Source organism: Oryx dammah, unplaced genomic scaffold (assembly GCF_014754425.2).
Source record: "Oryx dammah isolate SB20612 unplaced genomic scaffold, SCBI_Odam_1.1 HiC_scaffold_27, whole genome shotgun sequence".
Classification (NCBI taxonomy): Eukaryota; Metazoa; Chordata; class Mammalia; order Artiodactyla; family Bovidae; genus Oryx; species Oryx dammah.
In genome coordinates this window covers 91,429,030-91,447,614 of record NW_024070211.1, presented here as the reverse complement: position 1 = coordinate 91,447,614, position 18,585 = coordinate 91,429,030, and the positions used below count along the sequence as shown (strand labels likewise).

The 18,585-nt window shown below is 37.0% G+C and overlaps 1 protein-coding gene across 39 annotated transcripts in view; it reads left to right on the top strand.

The window, feature by feature from the left end:
• Nucleotides 1–18,585, top strand: part of NEB (nebulin) — a 206,756-nt gene that overhangs the window by 27,251 nt on the left and 160,920 nt on the right. For all 39 annotated transcript variants that reach the window (XM_040229063.1, XM_040229055.1, XM_040229061.1 and 36 more), the window contains 15 exons: nt 355–459; nt 1,433–1,540; nt 1,632–1,745; nt 2,901–3,002; nt 3,100–3,207; nt 3,297–3,401; nt 4,446–4,544; nt 7,169–7,273; nt 7,848–7,955; nt 8,047–8,160; nt 11,793–11,990; nt 13,972–14,079; nt 16,097–16,195; nt 16,980–17,084; nt 17,172–17,279. In XM_040229063.1, coding sequence (XP_040084997.1) covers nt 355–459; nt 1,433–1,540; nt 1,632–1,745; nt 2,901–3,002; nt 3,100–3,207; nt 3,297–3,401; nt 4,446–4,544; nt 7,169–7,273; nt 7,848–7,955; nt 8,047–8,160; nt 11,793–11,990; nt 13,972–14,079; nt 16,097–16,195; nt 16,980–17,084; nt 17,172–17,279 — 1,686 coding nt within the window. The remainder of the gene's footprint in view (nt 1–354; nt 460–1,432; nt 1,541–1,631; nt 1,746–2,900; nt 3,003–3,099; nt 3,208–3,296; nt 3,402–4,445; nt 4,545–7,168; nt 7,274–7,847; nt 7,956–8,046; nt 8,161–11,792; nt 11,991–13,971; nt 14,080–16,096; nt 16,196–16,979; nt 17,085–17,171; nt 17,280–18,585) is intronic.

The following is an 18,585-nucleotide window of genomic DNA, read 5'->3' as shown; positions in this document are numbered from 1 at the left end:
GACAGCTGAGAAGAAGAAAGGCTGACACTCTCCGAATCTACAGGACCAACTGTGACATTTAAGGAGGGAAGCTTGTGTCTATGAAAAGTGGCCACCGCCTTCCATTAGGGTCCTACCATGGTGCCAAGTGTGATACGAGCATCAGTGACCCACCACACAGGTGCTGATAAGAAAGGTGGCCTACCCTCGCTCTGGATTTCTCTTTTGATCGTGACAGCTCTGTCAGTTGTTATTTAACAAAATGTATTTTACATTTTATGAAATGTACTCCATGTGATTTTTTCTTTTGTATTTTGTAACAATCCTTCTGAATAGAGGACTAATTTGCTCATTCTTTCCCTCCCCCCTCCTCAGCTAAATTACAAAGCAAAACATGAAAACGAAAAGTTCAAGTGTCATATACCTCCAGATACGCCTGCCTTTATCCAGCACAAAGTCAACGCCTATAACCTGAGTGATGTGAGTTTCTCATGCACTATGCCTTCTGTTTTACTGACAACTGTGCTTTTACTTTTGAGCTGCCTCATTGAATAAACATTTCAGTGTTAAAGATGGGAATAAGGGTTAACATTTATATTGTGTTCCCTCTGCCAGGGTAACTTTGAATTCCCCTTATAAAATGTGTGTAGCAATCTTGTAAGTAGCTTCACACAATGAGACAATCTTAATATATTTTAGGCAACCCTCAAAATGTCACTGTTGGTGTATGTTTAATCTCAAATCTTAATGTTCTTTTAGCCATGTATTCTTTTATATTATACTATAATTTTCTTTCAGGACCTGATATTTAAGATACAGTTTGATTTCATTTATTTCTCAAGCCTATAATTTCCCTTATATCTCACAAACAATACTTATTTTTACATGTAAGAGAACTTGCACTGACAAAGATACAGGGTATTCAGAAGGCATAAGGCCAGGTATCCATTGCTATTTTTCATTTCCAAACTTAATTTTATAGAAAAGTCAAGTTACCCATGAGGATTTCAATTTTTTCAACAATTCTATAAATAAGTACTAAAATTATCAAGCATCAGTGAATATTATAATGATTTGTAAAATAACCTTTTCAGAGAACTTTGAGAGCAAATGAAAATGGTGCCTTTATATAATACTAAGTAAGTTAACTATAGATTACTTGTGCTAGTCTGTAAAATATTCAGTGTTAGGAATCAAATATTAGTATGATAACTAGAATGAAGTTAATGTAATGAAATATTCTCATGGTGAGCAGAGAAGCTTAATCTTGGAAAACAGCAAGATTCAGATTATTATTATTTAGATAATAAATTATCTAAAATTTCTTAAACAGTGAAAATGGTCTATTTTATATTGAGACAAACTATTGGGTATTGGGTTACCTTTAGTCTATAAAGTAGGATAACATGCATATCACTTTTGCCTACTCCTGTGCTGAAATTTTTCTATCCAGAATATTTATAAACATGACTGGGAGAAGACCAAAGCTAAGAAGTTTGACATTAAGGTGGACGCCATTCCCCTGCTGGCAGCCAAAGCCAACACCAAGATCACTAGTGATGTGAGTATGGCCTGGGCACCTGGGCGGGTGGGAGGGGGCCTCGGCGATGCTTCCTGATGAGTGGGATCTCACTCGTGTGATGTCCTTGCAGGTGATGTACAAGAAAGACTATGAGAAAAGCAAAGGGAAGATGATTGGAGCTCTCAGTATTAATGACGACCCCAAGATGCTGCACTCGTTGAAGACGGCCAAAAACCAGAGTGATGTGAGTGCTTTTGTGAACCTGTCTTTAGATGTGGCTGTACTTACTTTTAATATAAGCTTGGATGAGACGTTAGCCTAAATGAAATCTCAGATTCAGGATGACAAATCAAACATTAAAACCCAGCGGTAAAGAATGATTAACTTCCTCATTCTTATGATGTCTCTGTACTTTGAGACACCAGAGAGTATTGTAAAGCTTCCTTTAATCCCTTAATGCCTTCTGTTTTATTAGGAGGTAAATTATACTAACAATTTTCCTTATTGTTTTTTCTGGAAATGAGCTCAGTATCTCAGTATGTCTGAACACCTATTCATTCCATGCCATGACCAAACTCTAGGTACTTAACAAAAATATATACAGAAAAATAAAAGGCAAGAAGTGAGAAAACCAGGCTACAAGGTAGGGAAAACTCAATGAAGCTTAAATATTTTAAGAATTTTATAAAATACTGATCTCATATTAAAGACTTAAAATATTTTATTAAAAATAAATTTTTTTACAAAGATTGCTTTTCTAATTCATAGCAAAGAAGAAATATGACCTATTCTGTATTGCTTATAACTATTACTGTCTTTATTGAGGATATTTTTTGGATTTATTTATGGAAGAATTAAAAGAGAATGTGAAGAACTGTGTGATGCACTCAATAACACAGAAAAGTCATATTTCGTATATCACTGTTATAAAGTAAAATTTAGGTTTTAATGATAAAAGCCAGCTTCCAGAGGTATTGTAAGATGTGTTTTCGTCAAGTACTGAATGGAATACTTTTCTACAACTGTGCCTAAGTATCCAAACTCCACTTTATACCTTTTACAATATTTCATACCAATGCTTAAAAAATCATTTTCCTTCAAACACATTCAAGTGGGAAAAAATAGTTTAAGATATAAAGTTGCTTAGACAGCAGCACTGGTGAGCTGTGATTTATTCTGGATGAGAAATATTAGGATAAGTACTATGAACATATTTATGGTTACTGCAGACTAGATCATATAAGACAAGAGCCCCTACCATATTCATTCTGCTTTTCTGCTTTGTAGAAAATAACTGCTGAAAAAATATAAAAATTTCCATTCCAGTAAAGTATAGCAGTGACATGAATAGCTTCTATTCCATGAGATATATTCTTTTATTTTCTTTTTCCTTTGACAGAGATTATACAAGGAAAACTATGAGAAGACAAAGGCAAAGAGCATGAATTACTGTGAGACTCCCAAATATCAACTTGATACCCTGCTGAAGAACTTCAGTGAGGTTCGAAAGGCCACGGTTACCTCTCGGGTTTGAGGGCTCTCCTCCTGTCTGATAAATAACTGTCTATTTGAGTTTGAAAACATGTTTTCTTTTTCAGGCTAAATATAAAGATTCGTATGTACAGAATGTTTTGGGACATTATATAGGCAGTTTTGAGGACCCATATCAAGTACACTGCATGAAAGTTGCAGCTCAAAACAGTGACGTAAGTTTGAAGACAATTGTTCATGCTTCTCAGTAACATTCTTGGGGACAATAGAAATCATGATCTATTTTTGTTCTTTCTCATTACAGAAAAATTACAAAGCAGAATATGAAGAAGATAAAGGGAAATGCTATTTCCCTCAGACAATAACACAAGAATACGAAGCAATCAAGAAGCTAGACCAGTGTAAAGATGTAAGTCAGCTGCCCTGAAGTTTTGAGATTGTGTCTGGCATTCTTGCGCCATCTAGTGGTCAGTTCAGCAGTTTAAATGCTAGCATCTAATGGTTCGCAGATGTTAAATTTTATTTTTTGGATAGAATTGAGGAGTGTAAAAATTACTATGAAGAAAACTATTTGTTACAAAATGATTTCATTCAGGTTTTATAAACCTTTATTTCCACTAGCTTGTATATACATATATCTACACACATACATACATACATACATACACACACACACACACACATATGACTTCTGGGGAAAGAGTGAACATGGTGATTTGTAAGAAATAGGTGTATATTTTACATGATGGGCTGGCATGTACCAGACACTGTCCTTGGTGCTAAGAAGGAATAGGGGACAAGTAGGGCTGCTGCTTGTTCAGTGTGCATCTGAGAAGGAGAGACAGACGATAAACAAAGAACATAGAAACTAGAAAGATCAGAAAACTAAACTGATGCTATAGGGTTAAAATAGAATGATGTGGGTGATGGGGACTGGATGGATACCATAGACTGGGTGGTCAAGGAAGGTCTAAGGCAAAGACTGTATAGCCGTGCCAAGACTCAGGGAAGAGCAGTGGGAAGAACAGCCTGAGAAGAGACACACTCAGCATGTAAGGACTTCAAAGGATGAGGTAACTGACATATACCAGGGAAGGGACAGCAGTAAGACGTAAAGTGGTAGGAGATGAAGGAGGGAGGTGGATTCTGTAAGAGAGGGCTGGTAGGCCAATGTACACTTTACATTGAACTCGAGTCCAGTGGTGAGCCATTGTATGGCTTCCGCAGGTGGAGGCTAATCTGGTTGCTGAATTATGGCAGAGAAACCAGTTTGGAGGCAACTTCAGGAGAGAGGGAGATAGAGAAAGAGAGAGGAAGTGAGAATGCATCAATCAAGTTTTCAGAACAAATGCACTCTATTTTTGGCTGAAAACTTTGTACATGTTATTGTGTATATGAACAAGAATCTAAAGAAACATTATGAAATTTCATTAACAGACCTCTTCTTTTGTAGCATACCTACAAAGTTCATCCAGATAAGACCAAATTCACAGCTGTTACTGATACTCCTGTACTGTTGCAAGCCCAGCTCAACACAAAGCAGCTTAGTGATGTAAGTGCCCTGATTAATGCAAGTGTGGGTGACCCAGAATGCTTTGCTTATTGGACATCAGCATCTACATATTTCACCTTCATGGGCTCATCTATTATTCCAATAATGTCACTTTTCAAGATATATTCAATAAAATGCAAATGAGCTGCAAGACTGAATTGTAGCCTCAGGAAGAGTGGTGTCAGACAATAGTAAGAATGACTAATAATTCTGCAATAACTCCTCTATTTTTAGTGGAAATTTGCTCATTAGGAGCTCTCACATTCCAAAAATAATGCATACTAAAATTTCAAGGCAACTTAAATGGCAACAAAAACAGCTACTTGAATAGGTCACAAGGCAAATTTTTCCCATTTCTGAGTTTGCCAACAAAGCCTTTAGAGAAAGAAAAGAGCACAGAAACAAGGAATATGCCAGACAATACAAAAACTAATATAGGAGGTTGATAATATAGAATTCAAATCAGATGATGTGTGAGAAAGTGATGGGGGTGCACTTTGGATTAGGAAGTCAAGGGAGGTCTAAAGTAGAATGATCCAGCCATGCGGCTGCTGCTGCTGCTAAGTCACTTCAGTCGTGTCCGACTGTGTGACCCCGTAGACCGCAGCCCACCGGGCTCCCCCGTCCCTGGGATTCTCCAGGCAAGGACACAGCAGTGTTTCTCAAATATTGACGTGTATGTGGGTGATAAATGGAGATTCTGATTTGGTAGGCCTGGAGGGACTTATATAAACTCCCTAGTCCCCACTTTGAATAGCTAGGTATGTGTTCATTGCTCAGTCACGTCCGACTCTGGCAACCCCATGGACTGTAGCCTACCAGCCTCCTCTGTCCATAGTTTTCTCCAGGCAGGAATACTAGAGTAGGTAGTCATTCCCTTCTCCAGGGGATCTTCCCAACCCAGGGATCAAACCCAGGTCTCCTGCACTGCAGGCAAATTCTTTACCAACTGAGCCGCCAGGGAAGCCCTGAGTAGCCAGCTAAATCCTGAGGAGTAGCATGTGCTCCTCAAGACAGGAAGATGTAATAATATTCCATTTGCCCTACTTTGGTTTTTATCTCATGAATTATCTCATGTGCAGTTGGTAAAGGAATGTCTACCATTTTTCTACGTTGTACATACATGCATTAATATATGATTAATATATAAAAATCATATCAATATATGATTTATATATTACTAATCATATTAATATTAATATATCAATATACTATTAATATATTAGTAATGATATTAATAAAATATATTACTATATTAATCATACTAATATATGATTAATTTGTTTTTCTGACTTCTTTACTCTGTATGTCAATCTCTAGGTCCTACCATGTCTCTGAAAATGGCACGAGTTTGTTTCTTTTAAGGCTGAGTAATATTCCATCATATATATGTCATATATATGTGCCACATCTTCTTTATCCATTCCTCTGTTGATGGACCTTTAGGTTGCTCCCATGTCCTTGCTGTTGTAAATAGTACTTCCATGAACTTTGGGATGCATATATCTTTTGGAATTATGGTTTTCTCCATAACACTGTAAGGCAATTATACACCAACAAAATTTAAAAAAGAAAGTAATGGTGTCAATGTAATCCAAAAGACATATCGGTTCATGTGCAACTTTTCCCGGCATATTAATATTTTGTGCTCCAATAAAGGACAACTAGCTAACGTTGGGCTTCCCTGGTAGCTCAGCTGGTAAAAAAATCTGCCTACAGTGCAGGAGACCCCAGTTCCGTTCCTGGGCCGGGAAGATCCCCTGCAGAAGGGATAGGCTACCCACACCAGTATTCTTGGGCTTCCCTGGTGGCTCAATTGGTAAAGAATCTGCCTGCAATGCGAGAACCTGGGTTCAGTCTCTGGGTTGGGAAGATCCCCTGGAGAAGGGAACAGCTACCCACGCCAGTATTCTGGCCAGGAGAACTCCATGAACTGTATAGTCCATGGGGTCGCAAAGAGTCGGACACAACTGACCAACTTTCACTACTTTCAAATACTAATAACATCAGCACTGCAACTGAGCTTGGCAAGCAACAGAGGAATGTAGTCTTGTGCATGGTGCCCAGGAACCGCCCTCTCTTCTCATTGTCTTGGTGAGGTCAGGGGTTCTGTCTTGAAGGATCTGAAATGCATGGTTCTTCTCAGTGCATTTGCCTTTAACTGTAAAATTCAACAGCCTCATTCCTTCTTTACACTCTCTTCCTTCCACCTAATGTCACCTTTTAAAAATTTCAAATAAAGTCCCATATCTTGTAGTTTTGATAAGAAATTATGTATCTTTTAAGCTGTTCTAGCATTCTATTTAGAATTACTATTTTTGTCAGTGCTCCGATTACATAGATTTTGAGTGTTCATGTTCTCAATGCACACCCCAGAGGACAATGAGATTCCCATATACACATTGTGATGGCATTTACAAAATGATAGCCCAGAGTTGTTTTATACCAGCCTCCATGAAAGAGGAAGTGAGTCTGGATCCTATGCTGAATTTTGACTGGATAGACTATTTCTTTGAGTCATTTTTCTAAAAAGGATAGTAATGACTTAGCTATATACATTCTCTTTTATAAACTCAAGGAAGTTCGTACCCTGACCTGTTTGGCTATTCTCTATTGCTTTTTAGCTGAATTACAAGGCAAAGCATGAAGGTGAGAAGTTCAAGTGCCATATACCAGCAGATGCTCCACAGTTTATACAACACAGAGTCAACGCCTATAACCTGAGTGATGTGAGTACCATACATGTTGGTGTGTGGATGAAGAGGAAATATTATCCATGCTTAAAAGCACCGGATTAGAAGTTATGCAAATAAACAACTGTTGAGATGCTTGCCAGAGTGCCAAGTGGAGCTTTTGAACTTAAATGCCCTTAAGACTCTCTGCTAGCCATTAGATTTCATTTTCCATAGTCTGTTACTATCAGAAACATTCTCTCAATCGCTCTGCCCCCTTCCTCCCCACCAGTCCCTAGAGTTTCACAAGATCTCTCATACTTTCATAAGGAAAAGTCACATTTCCCCTTCTCCAATTGGTTGTCATGTTATATTATCCTTTATGTATCAAGATAGCAGAGTCTTTAGAAAGTTTACAGAACCCTGGAAAGAGTATATTATACTTATTTTGTGGTGGAGGAAAGAAGCTAGAGGATAGATAATAAGCTATATTATCATTTGGTAAATATAGCATTAAATAGGTAAAATAAGTCTCTATATACAAAGTTTCAATCTGTTTTTAAATTTTTACTGAGTTAATCTGTATTAGATATTGTTCTTAAAATTCCTGTGCTGAAATTTTTCTGTCCAGAATATTTATAAACATGACTGGGAGAAGACCAAAGCTAAGAAGTTTGACATTAAGGTGGACGCCATTCCCCTGCTGGCAGCCAAAGCCAACACCAAGATCGCTAGTGATGTGAGTATGGCCTGGGCACCTGGGCGGGTGGGAGGGGGCCTCGGCGATGCTTCCTGATGAGTGGGATCTCACTCGTGTGATGTCCTTGCAGGTGATGTACAAGAAAGACTATGAGAAAAGCAAAGGGAAGATGATCGGAGCTCTCAGTATTAATGACGACCCCAAGATGCTGCACTCGTTGAAGACGGCCAAAAACCAGAGTGATGTGAGTGCTTTTCTCAATCTGTCTTATTTTTAGTATTGTGTCCCAGTTAATATGGCCAAGGATAGTGATGTAAAAGGATTGCATCAGGTTCATGACAACAAACTGCTGAGCAGAACTTTAAAAATAGAATGGTTCCCCAAGTTTTTTTACCTCTCATGTTTGAGGAGAGAAATTATTTGTACTTGATTACCATTTCACTTTGAAAGACCTATGTGCTCATATTTAGTAGAATATTGAGTATAATTTTTAGCATCATTTGGAAAACATTAAGGTATTTTTATATTTTCTAATTGAAAAGTAACTTTTAAAATTATTAAGTTTTATTTTTTTAATATAAATTTATTTATTTTAATTGGAAGTTAAGTACTTTACAATTGATGGTATATTTTTTCTTAGATCTAGGCCAATACTAATTACTAAAGTCAATAAAGAGCGAAGTTTGCTATACTAAGATTTTAATCACTGACTCATGATTTTTCTTGCCACATTGGCCGTATTTTGAAAGAAAAATCATGAGTCAGAGACAAAAATCTTAGTATAGCGAACTTTGCTCTTTATTGACTTTAGTAATTAGTATTGGCCTAGATCTAAGAAAAAATATACCATTAATTATAGTTACATTTGAGAATCTGATAAAAGATTTGGACCATCTCTTTAGAAAAATGGAGATTTTTTTTCGCACCTTTATCTTTCAGAGAATTCATGGATTCCCTAAATATTGCCTTTAGGCCATCTATCATCTTCCAGTTAAAATTCTTAGCGTAGAGAGGCAAATATACACTATCACAAATTATAATATACACTATATTTTAAAATGCTTAGCGAATCCCTTAAGAGTGGTAAGAATGTTTAACATAGCTTGAAATATTAGTTTTTCATGATGAAAGAGAAAGGTGTTGATATCTTTTGCTTTCATTTTAACCATGTGAAAGGATAAGATTTAGAGCATTCCCTCCATATACAAAAATAAACTCAAAATGCATCAAAGACCTAAAATCATGAAACTCCTAGAAGAGAACCTAGGTAGGACACTCTTTGACATGAATTGTAGTAATATTTTTTTGGATCTGTCTCATAAGGCAAAAGAAATAAAAACAAATGGGACGTAATTAAACTTAAAAGCTTTTGCATGGCAAAATGAAGAGACAACCTGTGAAATAGAAAATATTTGCAAATGATATAACTCACAAGGGGTTAACATCCAAAATATATAAACAGCTCATACAGCTCAGTATCAAGGAAACAATCCAAAACAAAAAAAAAGGGCAGAAAATTTGAATAGACATTTTTCCAAAGAAGGCATATAGATGGCTAACAGGCACATGAAAAGATGTTCAACATGGTTGGTTTTTGGCAGAAACCATCACAGTTCTGTAAAGCAATTATCCTTCAATTAAAAAATAAATTTAAAAATTTAAAAAGTGTTTAACATAGCTAATTATTAGAGAAATACAAATCAAAACAACAATGAGATATATCACCTCACACCTATTAGAATGCCTGTCATCAAAAAGTCTAAAGATAACAGATATTGGCAAGGATATAGAGAAAAGAGAACTCTCCTACACTGTTGGTTGGATGTAAATTGGTGCAGCCAATATGGAAAACAGTATGGAGTTTCCTTAAAAAACTAAAAGTGGAGCTACCATACGATCCAGCAGTCCCACTCCTGGGCTTATACCTAGAAAACAGGAAGACTCTAGTTCAAAAAGATACATTCATCCTAATATTCACAGCATCCTTATTTACAATAGCTAAATATGGAAGCAACCTAAGTGTCCAACAAATGAGTGGATAAACAAGATGTGGTACATGTATACTATTGAGTATCGCTCAGCCATAAATAAGAAGGCAATTCTACCATTTGCAGCAGTGTGGTTGTACCTAGAGAATATTATGCTTGTAAAATAAGTCAGAGAAAGACAAATATTGTATGGTATCACTTGAGTGTGGAATCTAGAAAATAAAATGAATGTACATAACAAAACAGAGATAGATATAGAAAACAAACTTGTAGTTACCCGTGGGAAGAGGGAGAGAGGGGCAAGATAGGGGTAGGGGATTAAGAGATACAAACTGCTTATGTAGAAAATAGATACACAATTAGCATATATTTTAGAGCACAGAATTATCACAGTTATAGCCATTATCTTGTAACTTTTAATGGAGTGTAATCTATAAAACTACTGACTTACTGTGCTGTCCACCTGAAACTAGTATTGTAAATCAACTATAGTTCAATTTAAGAATATAGTCATTTGGATCTTTGACAACCTTTTATATGTACTGACAGGTATGAGCTGGTTTGAATTTGAACGAGAGTTAGAACAACATAGTTGAGGGAATTGCCTGGTGATTTAGTGGTTAGGACTCTGTGCTTTCCCTGCTGGGGCATGAGTTTGATCTCTGGTCAGGGATCTAAGATTGAATAAGCTGCTAGACCAAAACAGTTCAGTCAAAAGCATTTTCACACACCAACTGCTATTACAACATTGCTTTATCTGTTTATTTCTAATAAAGACAAACTGTATTTTTTTTGGTGTTCTTGCATGCCATCACAAAGTTGCCATATTTTATCATCGTAAACCAGGGCCTAGATTTTACAATTAAGAGATATATTTATTCTATGAAACTGACTACCCATGAAAGATTAAAAGGAAGATTACATTCCCTAGTAAAGCTAAAAGATTCCTACAGGAACTTTATAATGCACATCCATGCTTGCTACCTTGGATCACTGTCTTAGCACTTATGTGATTATAGGGAGATATAATGGGTTTAGAATTTTTCTAAGGGTACTGGGCCAGAATTTTTCTCTCTGTTAAGGTAATTAGTGGGCAAACATGATGAAGCTGGGCTTGGACCTAATCAGCACCCTCTCCAATCATTCCAGAAAACCAGCCAATAAAATTCCTTCTGAGGCCCAGTCAGGACACCTGGTTTATGAGAACACTGTACAGAAAGACCAAGGTTACTTTCATGGCTCAGTTTCATAAATTTTTCTCCTTTGAAGTCTTGTAGCTGCTGAAATCTGAAGCTTCTTTTAAATTGTAACCAAAATTAAGCTTAGTATGAACAAAAACCTTTGGGGTTCTCAGTGGAGCTTATTTATTGTCCAAACTAGAATAGTCAGGTTGAAAAATCAGTAACTATTCATTTAAAGATGACTTTAGAAAAGTCGAGAAGTCAAGTGTACAGCCCTATTTACGAAGTAGTCATTTTATACGATCAGAAGTATGAAGTGATTGTCATATAATTTTTGACAATTTAAAAAATACTTCTTTAGTGGAAAACTCTTCAACGGTTATTACCTTGGTAGAAATAATGCTTATTAGTGGTCCTTGAAAAACCCTATTTTAAAATAAAATAATAGCTGGCTGAAGCAGAAACTGTGGCCCATTCATAATGTCTGACAGTTCCTCTTTAATCTAAAAAAAAAGATTTGAGAAAATCTGTCCATGTATGATTTGAGGGGGGAGGTGTTCAATAAGTGAAACATCAAATTTTAAGAAAAAATCACTAGATGTTTGGGTCTATATCTCTAACTTTTATTTATTGCTTAATAGAGATCTCTGCTTTTCTGCAAATCCATTGAAGGTTTCTATTAATAACTAGTAATTTCTTGTTCACAGCGTGAATATCGTAAAGACTATGAAAAGTCAAAAACTATCTACACGGCACCTCTCGACATGCTCCCACTCACTCATGCTAAGAAATCTCAGGAAATTGCCAGTAATGTGGACTATAAGCACCTCTTACACAATTACAGCTACCCACCCGACAGCGTTAATGTGGACCTTGCCAAGAAGGCTTATGCACTGCAGAGCGATGTGAGTAACCAGATTTTCTCTATTCCTGCTATTTAAGGTAGAAACTGAGAAGGGTTTCTAAGCTCAGTGATGTTTTTGGCAATTCTCATAAGTGTTTGCACTGTCTTCTGTATGTACCAAATATGTGATGAGAAAATGATCCTGGGATTCTATGAGAGCACACTCTTCAGGGTTAGAAAGGCCTGGGGCTGGCAGGCACCCCATCACATTGATTCTGGGAAACTGATCAACCTTGCTGAGTTTAGAGTCCTCCTTATAAAATTGGAATAATATAAAAAAATTGTTTTGATTATTTAAATGCATTCAAAATACTCTTAGCATGGTGCCAGGCCCTGGTGAATTCTCAATAAACATTTGCTAGTTTTATCATCACCATTAGCATAATTATCATATTCATCAGTCAGTAAATTTTGTATAGGTTGCTATCTTGTCTGAAAATGTATGATTTATCATATTACTTTTTATAATAGCTAGGTTTTTTCCTGCAGATCAAAATATCTTTAGGCAAATTGATTTGTCTGAGCTATACAATTGAACACCTTGTCCTAACAATCCAATTTTTTTTAATGGTAAAATATGCATAACATAGTGTTGGCCATATTTACCATTTTTAAGTGTACAGTTCAGCAGCAGTTAATTGCACTGTTGTAAAATCAACCTCAGAACTTTTTCGTCTTACAAGAATTAAATCTTACGTGCATTAAATAATTCCCATTTCCTCTTCCCCTCAGCCCGTGTCAACCAACCTTCTACTTTCTTTGAGAGCTAGAATACTCTAAAGATCTCATATCAATGGAATTATGTAGTGCTTGCTTTTTTCTGATTGGCTTATTCCATTTAACATGATGTCCTCAAGGTTCATTCATAGTGTGTGTGTCAGAATTTCCTTCCTTTTTGAGGCTGAATAATGTTCCATTTTGCATGTATATATGGTATTTAGTTTATCCATTCATCTGTCAGTGAACATTTGGGTGGTTTCCACCTTTTGGCTATTGAGAATAATGCTACAATGAACGTGGGTGCATGAATATCTTTAAGACCCTGCTTTCAATCCTTTTGAGTATATACACAGAAGCAGAATTTCTAGATGATAAAATAGTTCTATTTTAAATTTTTTGAGAAAATGCTGTACTATTTTCTGTATCAGCTGTACAATTTTACATTCTCATGTTTTATGTATTATTATCCTTTTGTTTGTTTCATTTTGTTATGTTTCTTCCTCCCAAATAGATCACAGTTTTCTCAAAGGCAGGAATCAGTGGTTTCTTGATTTTTCACTCCATTTAAAAGGCCCCCACTGATCTAAATTTTGTATCTAGAGCATACGTTTTAGGTATCATCTATAGCCAGACAACAAGAGTTGGTTTAAGAATAGGTTATTATTTTAATAGCATCAAGTAACTATCCCCCAGATAGGTTCAATTCCAAATGATAACTGCTCTCCATAAGCAAATTATTGAATACAACTATTTTAAAATGCTTTGTTAGCTAATGGAGAAACACTCTTAAGCTGACCGTTACACATGAAGGCAATGTGTGTAAACACAATACAAATAATTTCTATCAAGTCTTATCAGCAAATAAGCAAAATTATCTGTCTTCAATATGGCCTTTAGTGACATAGAAACACAATACTAGTGTTCTAGTGATCAAACAGATCTGGTGATCAAAATATAACAATTTCATTTATTTTTTGAAATAAAGTTTTGAACAGCGTTTTCCAGATTGGAATTATAATTCCGCATACTTGGGAAATAAGGATAAAGGAGAATATATGCCAACTAGAAATAACATTGAAAACTCTAAAGACTGTTAAAATCTCTCCCCAAGGAAATGTTTAAAATAACTTCAGTGGATGGAGTAAGGAACCTGGTCAGAAATCTTGCAAGCATTTTCGCGGGGCTGGGGGGGAAATGTTAATGATTTTACAAATAAGGGTGGCTCTGAATAAAGAAGTGTAACCTTTCTCTCGGTGTTCTAGGTTGACTACAAAGCTGACTACAACAGCTGGATGAAGGGTTGTGGCTGGGTGCCTTTTGGGTCCTTAGAAATGGAAAAGGCAAAGCGAGCATCAGACATTCTGAATGAGGTACAGCCATCACCTCTGTGTGTCACAGAGACAGAGCTGTGAACGTGTCGTGTTAAACTCCCCCCAAAACGTGGGAGGGGCCGCCTTTACCACTTCATTTTCTGGTATTGTTGCTACAGAAAGAAACCAAATTATCACGTGTATTCATTGTCTCAGTAGATAATTGTACCCCTTCACTTCACCAAAGTCATTTATGTTAACCATTTATGGCAGAAATGTCTTCAACAACTTTATTGAGGAATAGTTTGCATACCCAGGATTTACATATTTTAAGTGTACCCCTTGACAAGTTTTATTAAATCCATACAGTTGTATAGCCATCCCCACAACTGAATTTTTTTTTGAATGGTAAACACATCTTTATTTTTCAGAAGCAAGCTAGTAGATGAGTAACACGCTTTGAAATACATAAAACAGGAGTGAAATGATCATGGTCAAGGGAGGCTGGACTGGAAATTTGCTTAGGTCATTGGATGTATCAAGAGATTAGTTCAAGGTTGCTTCAATTTTGGCCTTGGGTTTCATGAGATTCCCCCTACTAGTTAGGAATTGTTTTAGCAGCAGGAAAAAGAATATTTGAAATTATGGAGGCTACTCACATACTTTGCGTTCAAAATAGTTAGGAGGAGGTTGGCTGCTGGCATATATTCAGTGATGTCAGACCCACAATTGAATTTTAAGATGGTAATTTTTCCCCCCAAAATTCCCACATCCATTTTCAACCCCAGACAATTACAAATCTTCTTTCCATCTCTATAATTTTGTCTTTTCCAGAAATATCTTTTGAATCAGGATTCTTTCACTTAGCATAATGTTTTTGAGGTTCATCCATATTTCTACATGTGTCCAAAATATGTTTCTTTTTATTAGTAGTATTCCTTTGTATGGCTATATAACATTTTGGTTGTCCAACTGGGCATACGGATTTTTTTCCCCAAATATGGTGATTGTAAATTATGCATATAATGACAATTATAGATATACTTTTCTTTGAAGTATTATTGTTCTTGACGACTTTGAAGTAGTGTGTATATTCAGTCTAAAAAGAAACAGTGGTGATCCTGGGGTTCCTAAAGCAGTCCTTTCTTTGACAACAGCTGAACATTACCACTGCTGTAAGGTGAATCTGTCATCCAGGAAGTCAGGCCACACGAAGCAGGATCAGAGGCGCTAAGTGAGGGTTGTCTTCCACACCCGAGTTTTTGTTCTTGTTGTTTTGTACTGCTGTTTGTTTATTTTGGGAAGAAACTCTTTTATCTACTCAAGAGAGATCATTCAGAAAGAGCTCTTCTGGGTTGGTGGTTTTCAGAAGTCTGAAGTTGAAAGAGGGGATGCTTCTATATACACAAGAGAGGGATTATAATATGCATGAGGGAAGAGAACTAGGGAAGGAATACAGGAATGAGGGTGGCTAGATGCTGATAGCTCCCAGTTGAGACACCTTCCCACTGTCCCCTCTCCTGCGTCTCTTCAGCACTTTGGTGATGATTTATGTATTAACCACATTAAGGCTTGCAAAGTGAAAGTCCTCCCTTCTTCATAATCCAGAGCTGTTGCCCTAGTTCCTCAACTGGAAAACTTCAGTTGCTGATGGAAAGACAGGGAAAATGGCACCCCTGAGAGCTTCTAAGTGTCATGGAAAACTACTCCACTTGTCCTTGCCTCTTTTCTGTTCATCCTTTAGAAAGCTCTGTGAGGTTTCAGGATTCTACTGAGCTGACACAGCCTTCTTTCATATCATAAGCAAGAAATTAAAAGAGTGAAGTTGGTTCCTGAAAGTTGTATTGGTCTGTACTGTCCCCAAACAATTGAAAATTATAATGATCTCTTTAAATGCTGGCTTTTGTATTGTATTCATTCCCCCTGCACCCACCCAAGCCAACAAAAATTCTAGTATTTTTACATTTTAAAAATCAGGAAAAATTCTTGTCTCTACAAAATGAATTCATAAGATTTTGATACAAATTTGCCTTTGGTGAAAGTAATATTCTTTTTCTCTTTTTAATTCATCAAACAGAAAAAATATCGCCAACATCCGGATACTCTCAAGTTTACTTCAATTGAAGATGCTCCAATTATAGTACAATCTAAGATTAACCAAGCCCAGAGGAGTGATGTAAGTGCTAATTCTCTCTGTATTTAAATGTTAACTAATACAAATATATGTGTATTCCAAATGTAATGATCACTGTACTTATCACACAATCTAAAGAGACTCGAGTCTGTGAGCAACAGTATAATCCCTCAGCTTTTCATTAATAAAATCACACCCTATTTATATCTTTAGAAGATTATGTATTTTGTGCTGACAATTTTTTTTAGCACAATTATACATTGCTTTCCAAGGACAAAGTAAGAGGGACTTCTTTGATAACCAGAAACACAAACTTGTATCTAGGAAAGATTAGGAAAGCGAATGTAGACACCACATCATATGAAGGAGTTACTCTTTTAAGTCAGAGTTAACACAAAAATCATGCTTAGTAAAAACTACCCCTAAGCTCTGCTAGTCACTCACCGCTCACAAAGTATAGTATAGGTAGTTTGTGAATCCTACCCTATTATCTTTTCCTATGCTCAAAAAAGTGTCTGGAGGTTAACTTTGTCATTGGGTCACCTCCCTGGCCTCCTAGGTGGGTGCCCCACCTCAATCTGGAGGTTCTTAGCTCATACCAAGGGACTTCTGCCAAGGCTAAACTGGCACTAAGATCAGACCCTGTGCAATGGCATAGGAAACCTTAAATGCCTACAGATATTTTCAAGTGAATATGGAGATAGCTCTGAGTGTGTGTTTCATAAAAAGCTCCTCTATGCAGTGTGATCTGCTCAGAAATTTTCCTGTGCCATTAAACACTTTCCTGTACTTTATTCATTTGTTTATGCTTTCTATTCCCTTTCAGGTTGCCTACAAAGCCAAAGGAGAGGAAGTTATTCACAAGTACAGTCTGCCAGCGGACCTGCCCCAGTTCATTCAGGCTAAAGTCAATGCCTACAATATCAGTGAGGTGGGCACGTGGGTTCAGTTGCTCATGGAGGGTTAAGCCTTTTCTGCATGTGGTCTGAGTTATCTTCAAATAACATTTTTCTTGCAGAATATGTACAAAGCAGACTTGAAAGATTTGAGCAAGAAGGGATACGACCTAAGAATTGATGCGATTCCCATCAAAGCTGCCAAAGCAGCCAGGCAGGCAGCAAGTGACGTAAGTCCAGCTGGTGGTCTCCTGTGTATAACCAGAAAATATGGGCTGGTGGGCTTGTTACCCAAGTCACCATGTCTGGTGTCCCTGACTTGGAGCAAACCAGGCTGAAACAATTCAGGAAGGAAAGTTCTCTAAACAGATCTGAATTTTCTTGGGGGTAAGGATTTGTATAACCTTGACTGATCTGTTCTAATCAAGCCCCCTAATTTTAAATTCTCTTCTATAATTCTGCACAAATTCATGTCATTCCTCTGAAAGATATAAAGAAGTTACTTGCTATTTACATCATTATAACCTCCTAATGGTAAGCCTTTAACTCAAAACTTGCTTAATTTCTATGAATTCTCTTTCCCGTACCTCTCTTTTTAGTTCTTTGCTTCTACAGACTGGTGAATGGACTTCCAGTGTTGGAGCCCCCAATAGTCAGTCATTAGGTTTCATTAGTTAAGACGTGTTTTTCTTTTCCTGCTGTGGCTGCTGCTGCTGCTAAATCGCTTCAGTCGTGTTCAATCCAGACAGGAATTGAAGTCACTTCCTTTGTGAGATTTAAATAAAATGGCCTCAAGGCCTTTCCTGCTGTCCTGCAGGAAGTGGGATGCCCTCCCCACCGTTGCTTATTTGCCTGAGGCTTTACATTTTCTGACCACCTCAGGCTCCTGATTTGCACAGGATGGTTTTGCTCTGGCTCAGCTGGGCTTTCCTTCCCTGGACTTATTCTTTCTCCTCTGCACAATCCAGAGATTGGAACACAGCTGCTGCTTCTTAGTATCTTTGCAAATCCCAAGTACAACTTGACTGGTTGTTTGATATGAAGTTAACACTGCCCCGGTGTAAATACACTAAGACTGAATAATGGAAGTCCGTGTCCTAAAAGTAGTGCTCCAGGGTTTCTCACTGATCTCCTTTCTCTGTGGTGTTCCCTTCCAGCCACCCCATCCCAACACTCACACAAACCTTCCCTCCTGTCTCTGCTTCTCATCTTCCTGGGCTTCTTCCCAGGTCTCCTCAAGGACACTCAATTCTCTCCACTTTATTATTCAGAGCCAATTAGTGCTGCACACTACTTGTTCTGGGTCTCCTTTTGAATATCCAAAGACTCATTAAAATTGTACTATTACTAGTAAAATTCTTTTTCTACTGCTGCTCCTAAAATAGCCAGGTATTTGGTTTTAGAAGCATAGTATAATTGGTGGAGATTGTGAAATATTTGGGCTTCCCTCGTGGTTCAGACGGTATAAGCCACCAAAGGAGTCCAAATATTTAAATTTTCATTTGTCTCTATCACTGTTGAAGTGGAAAAGAACTT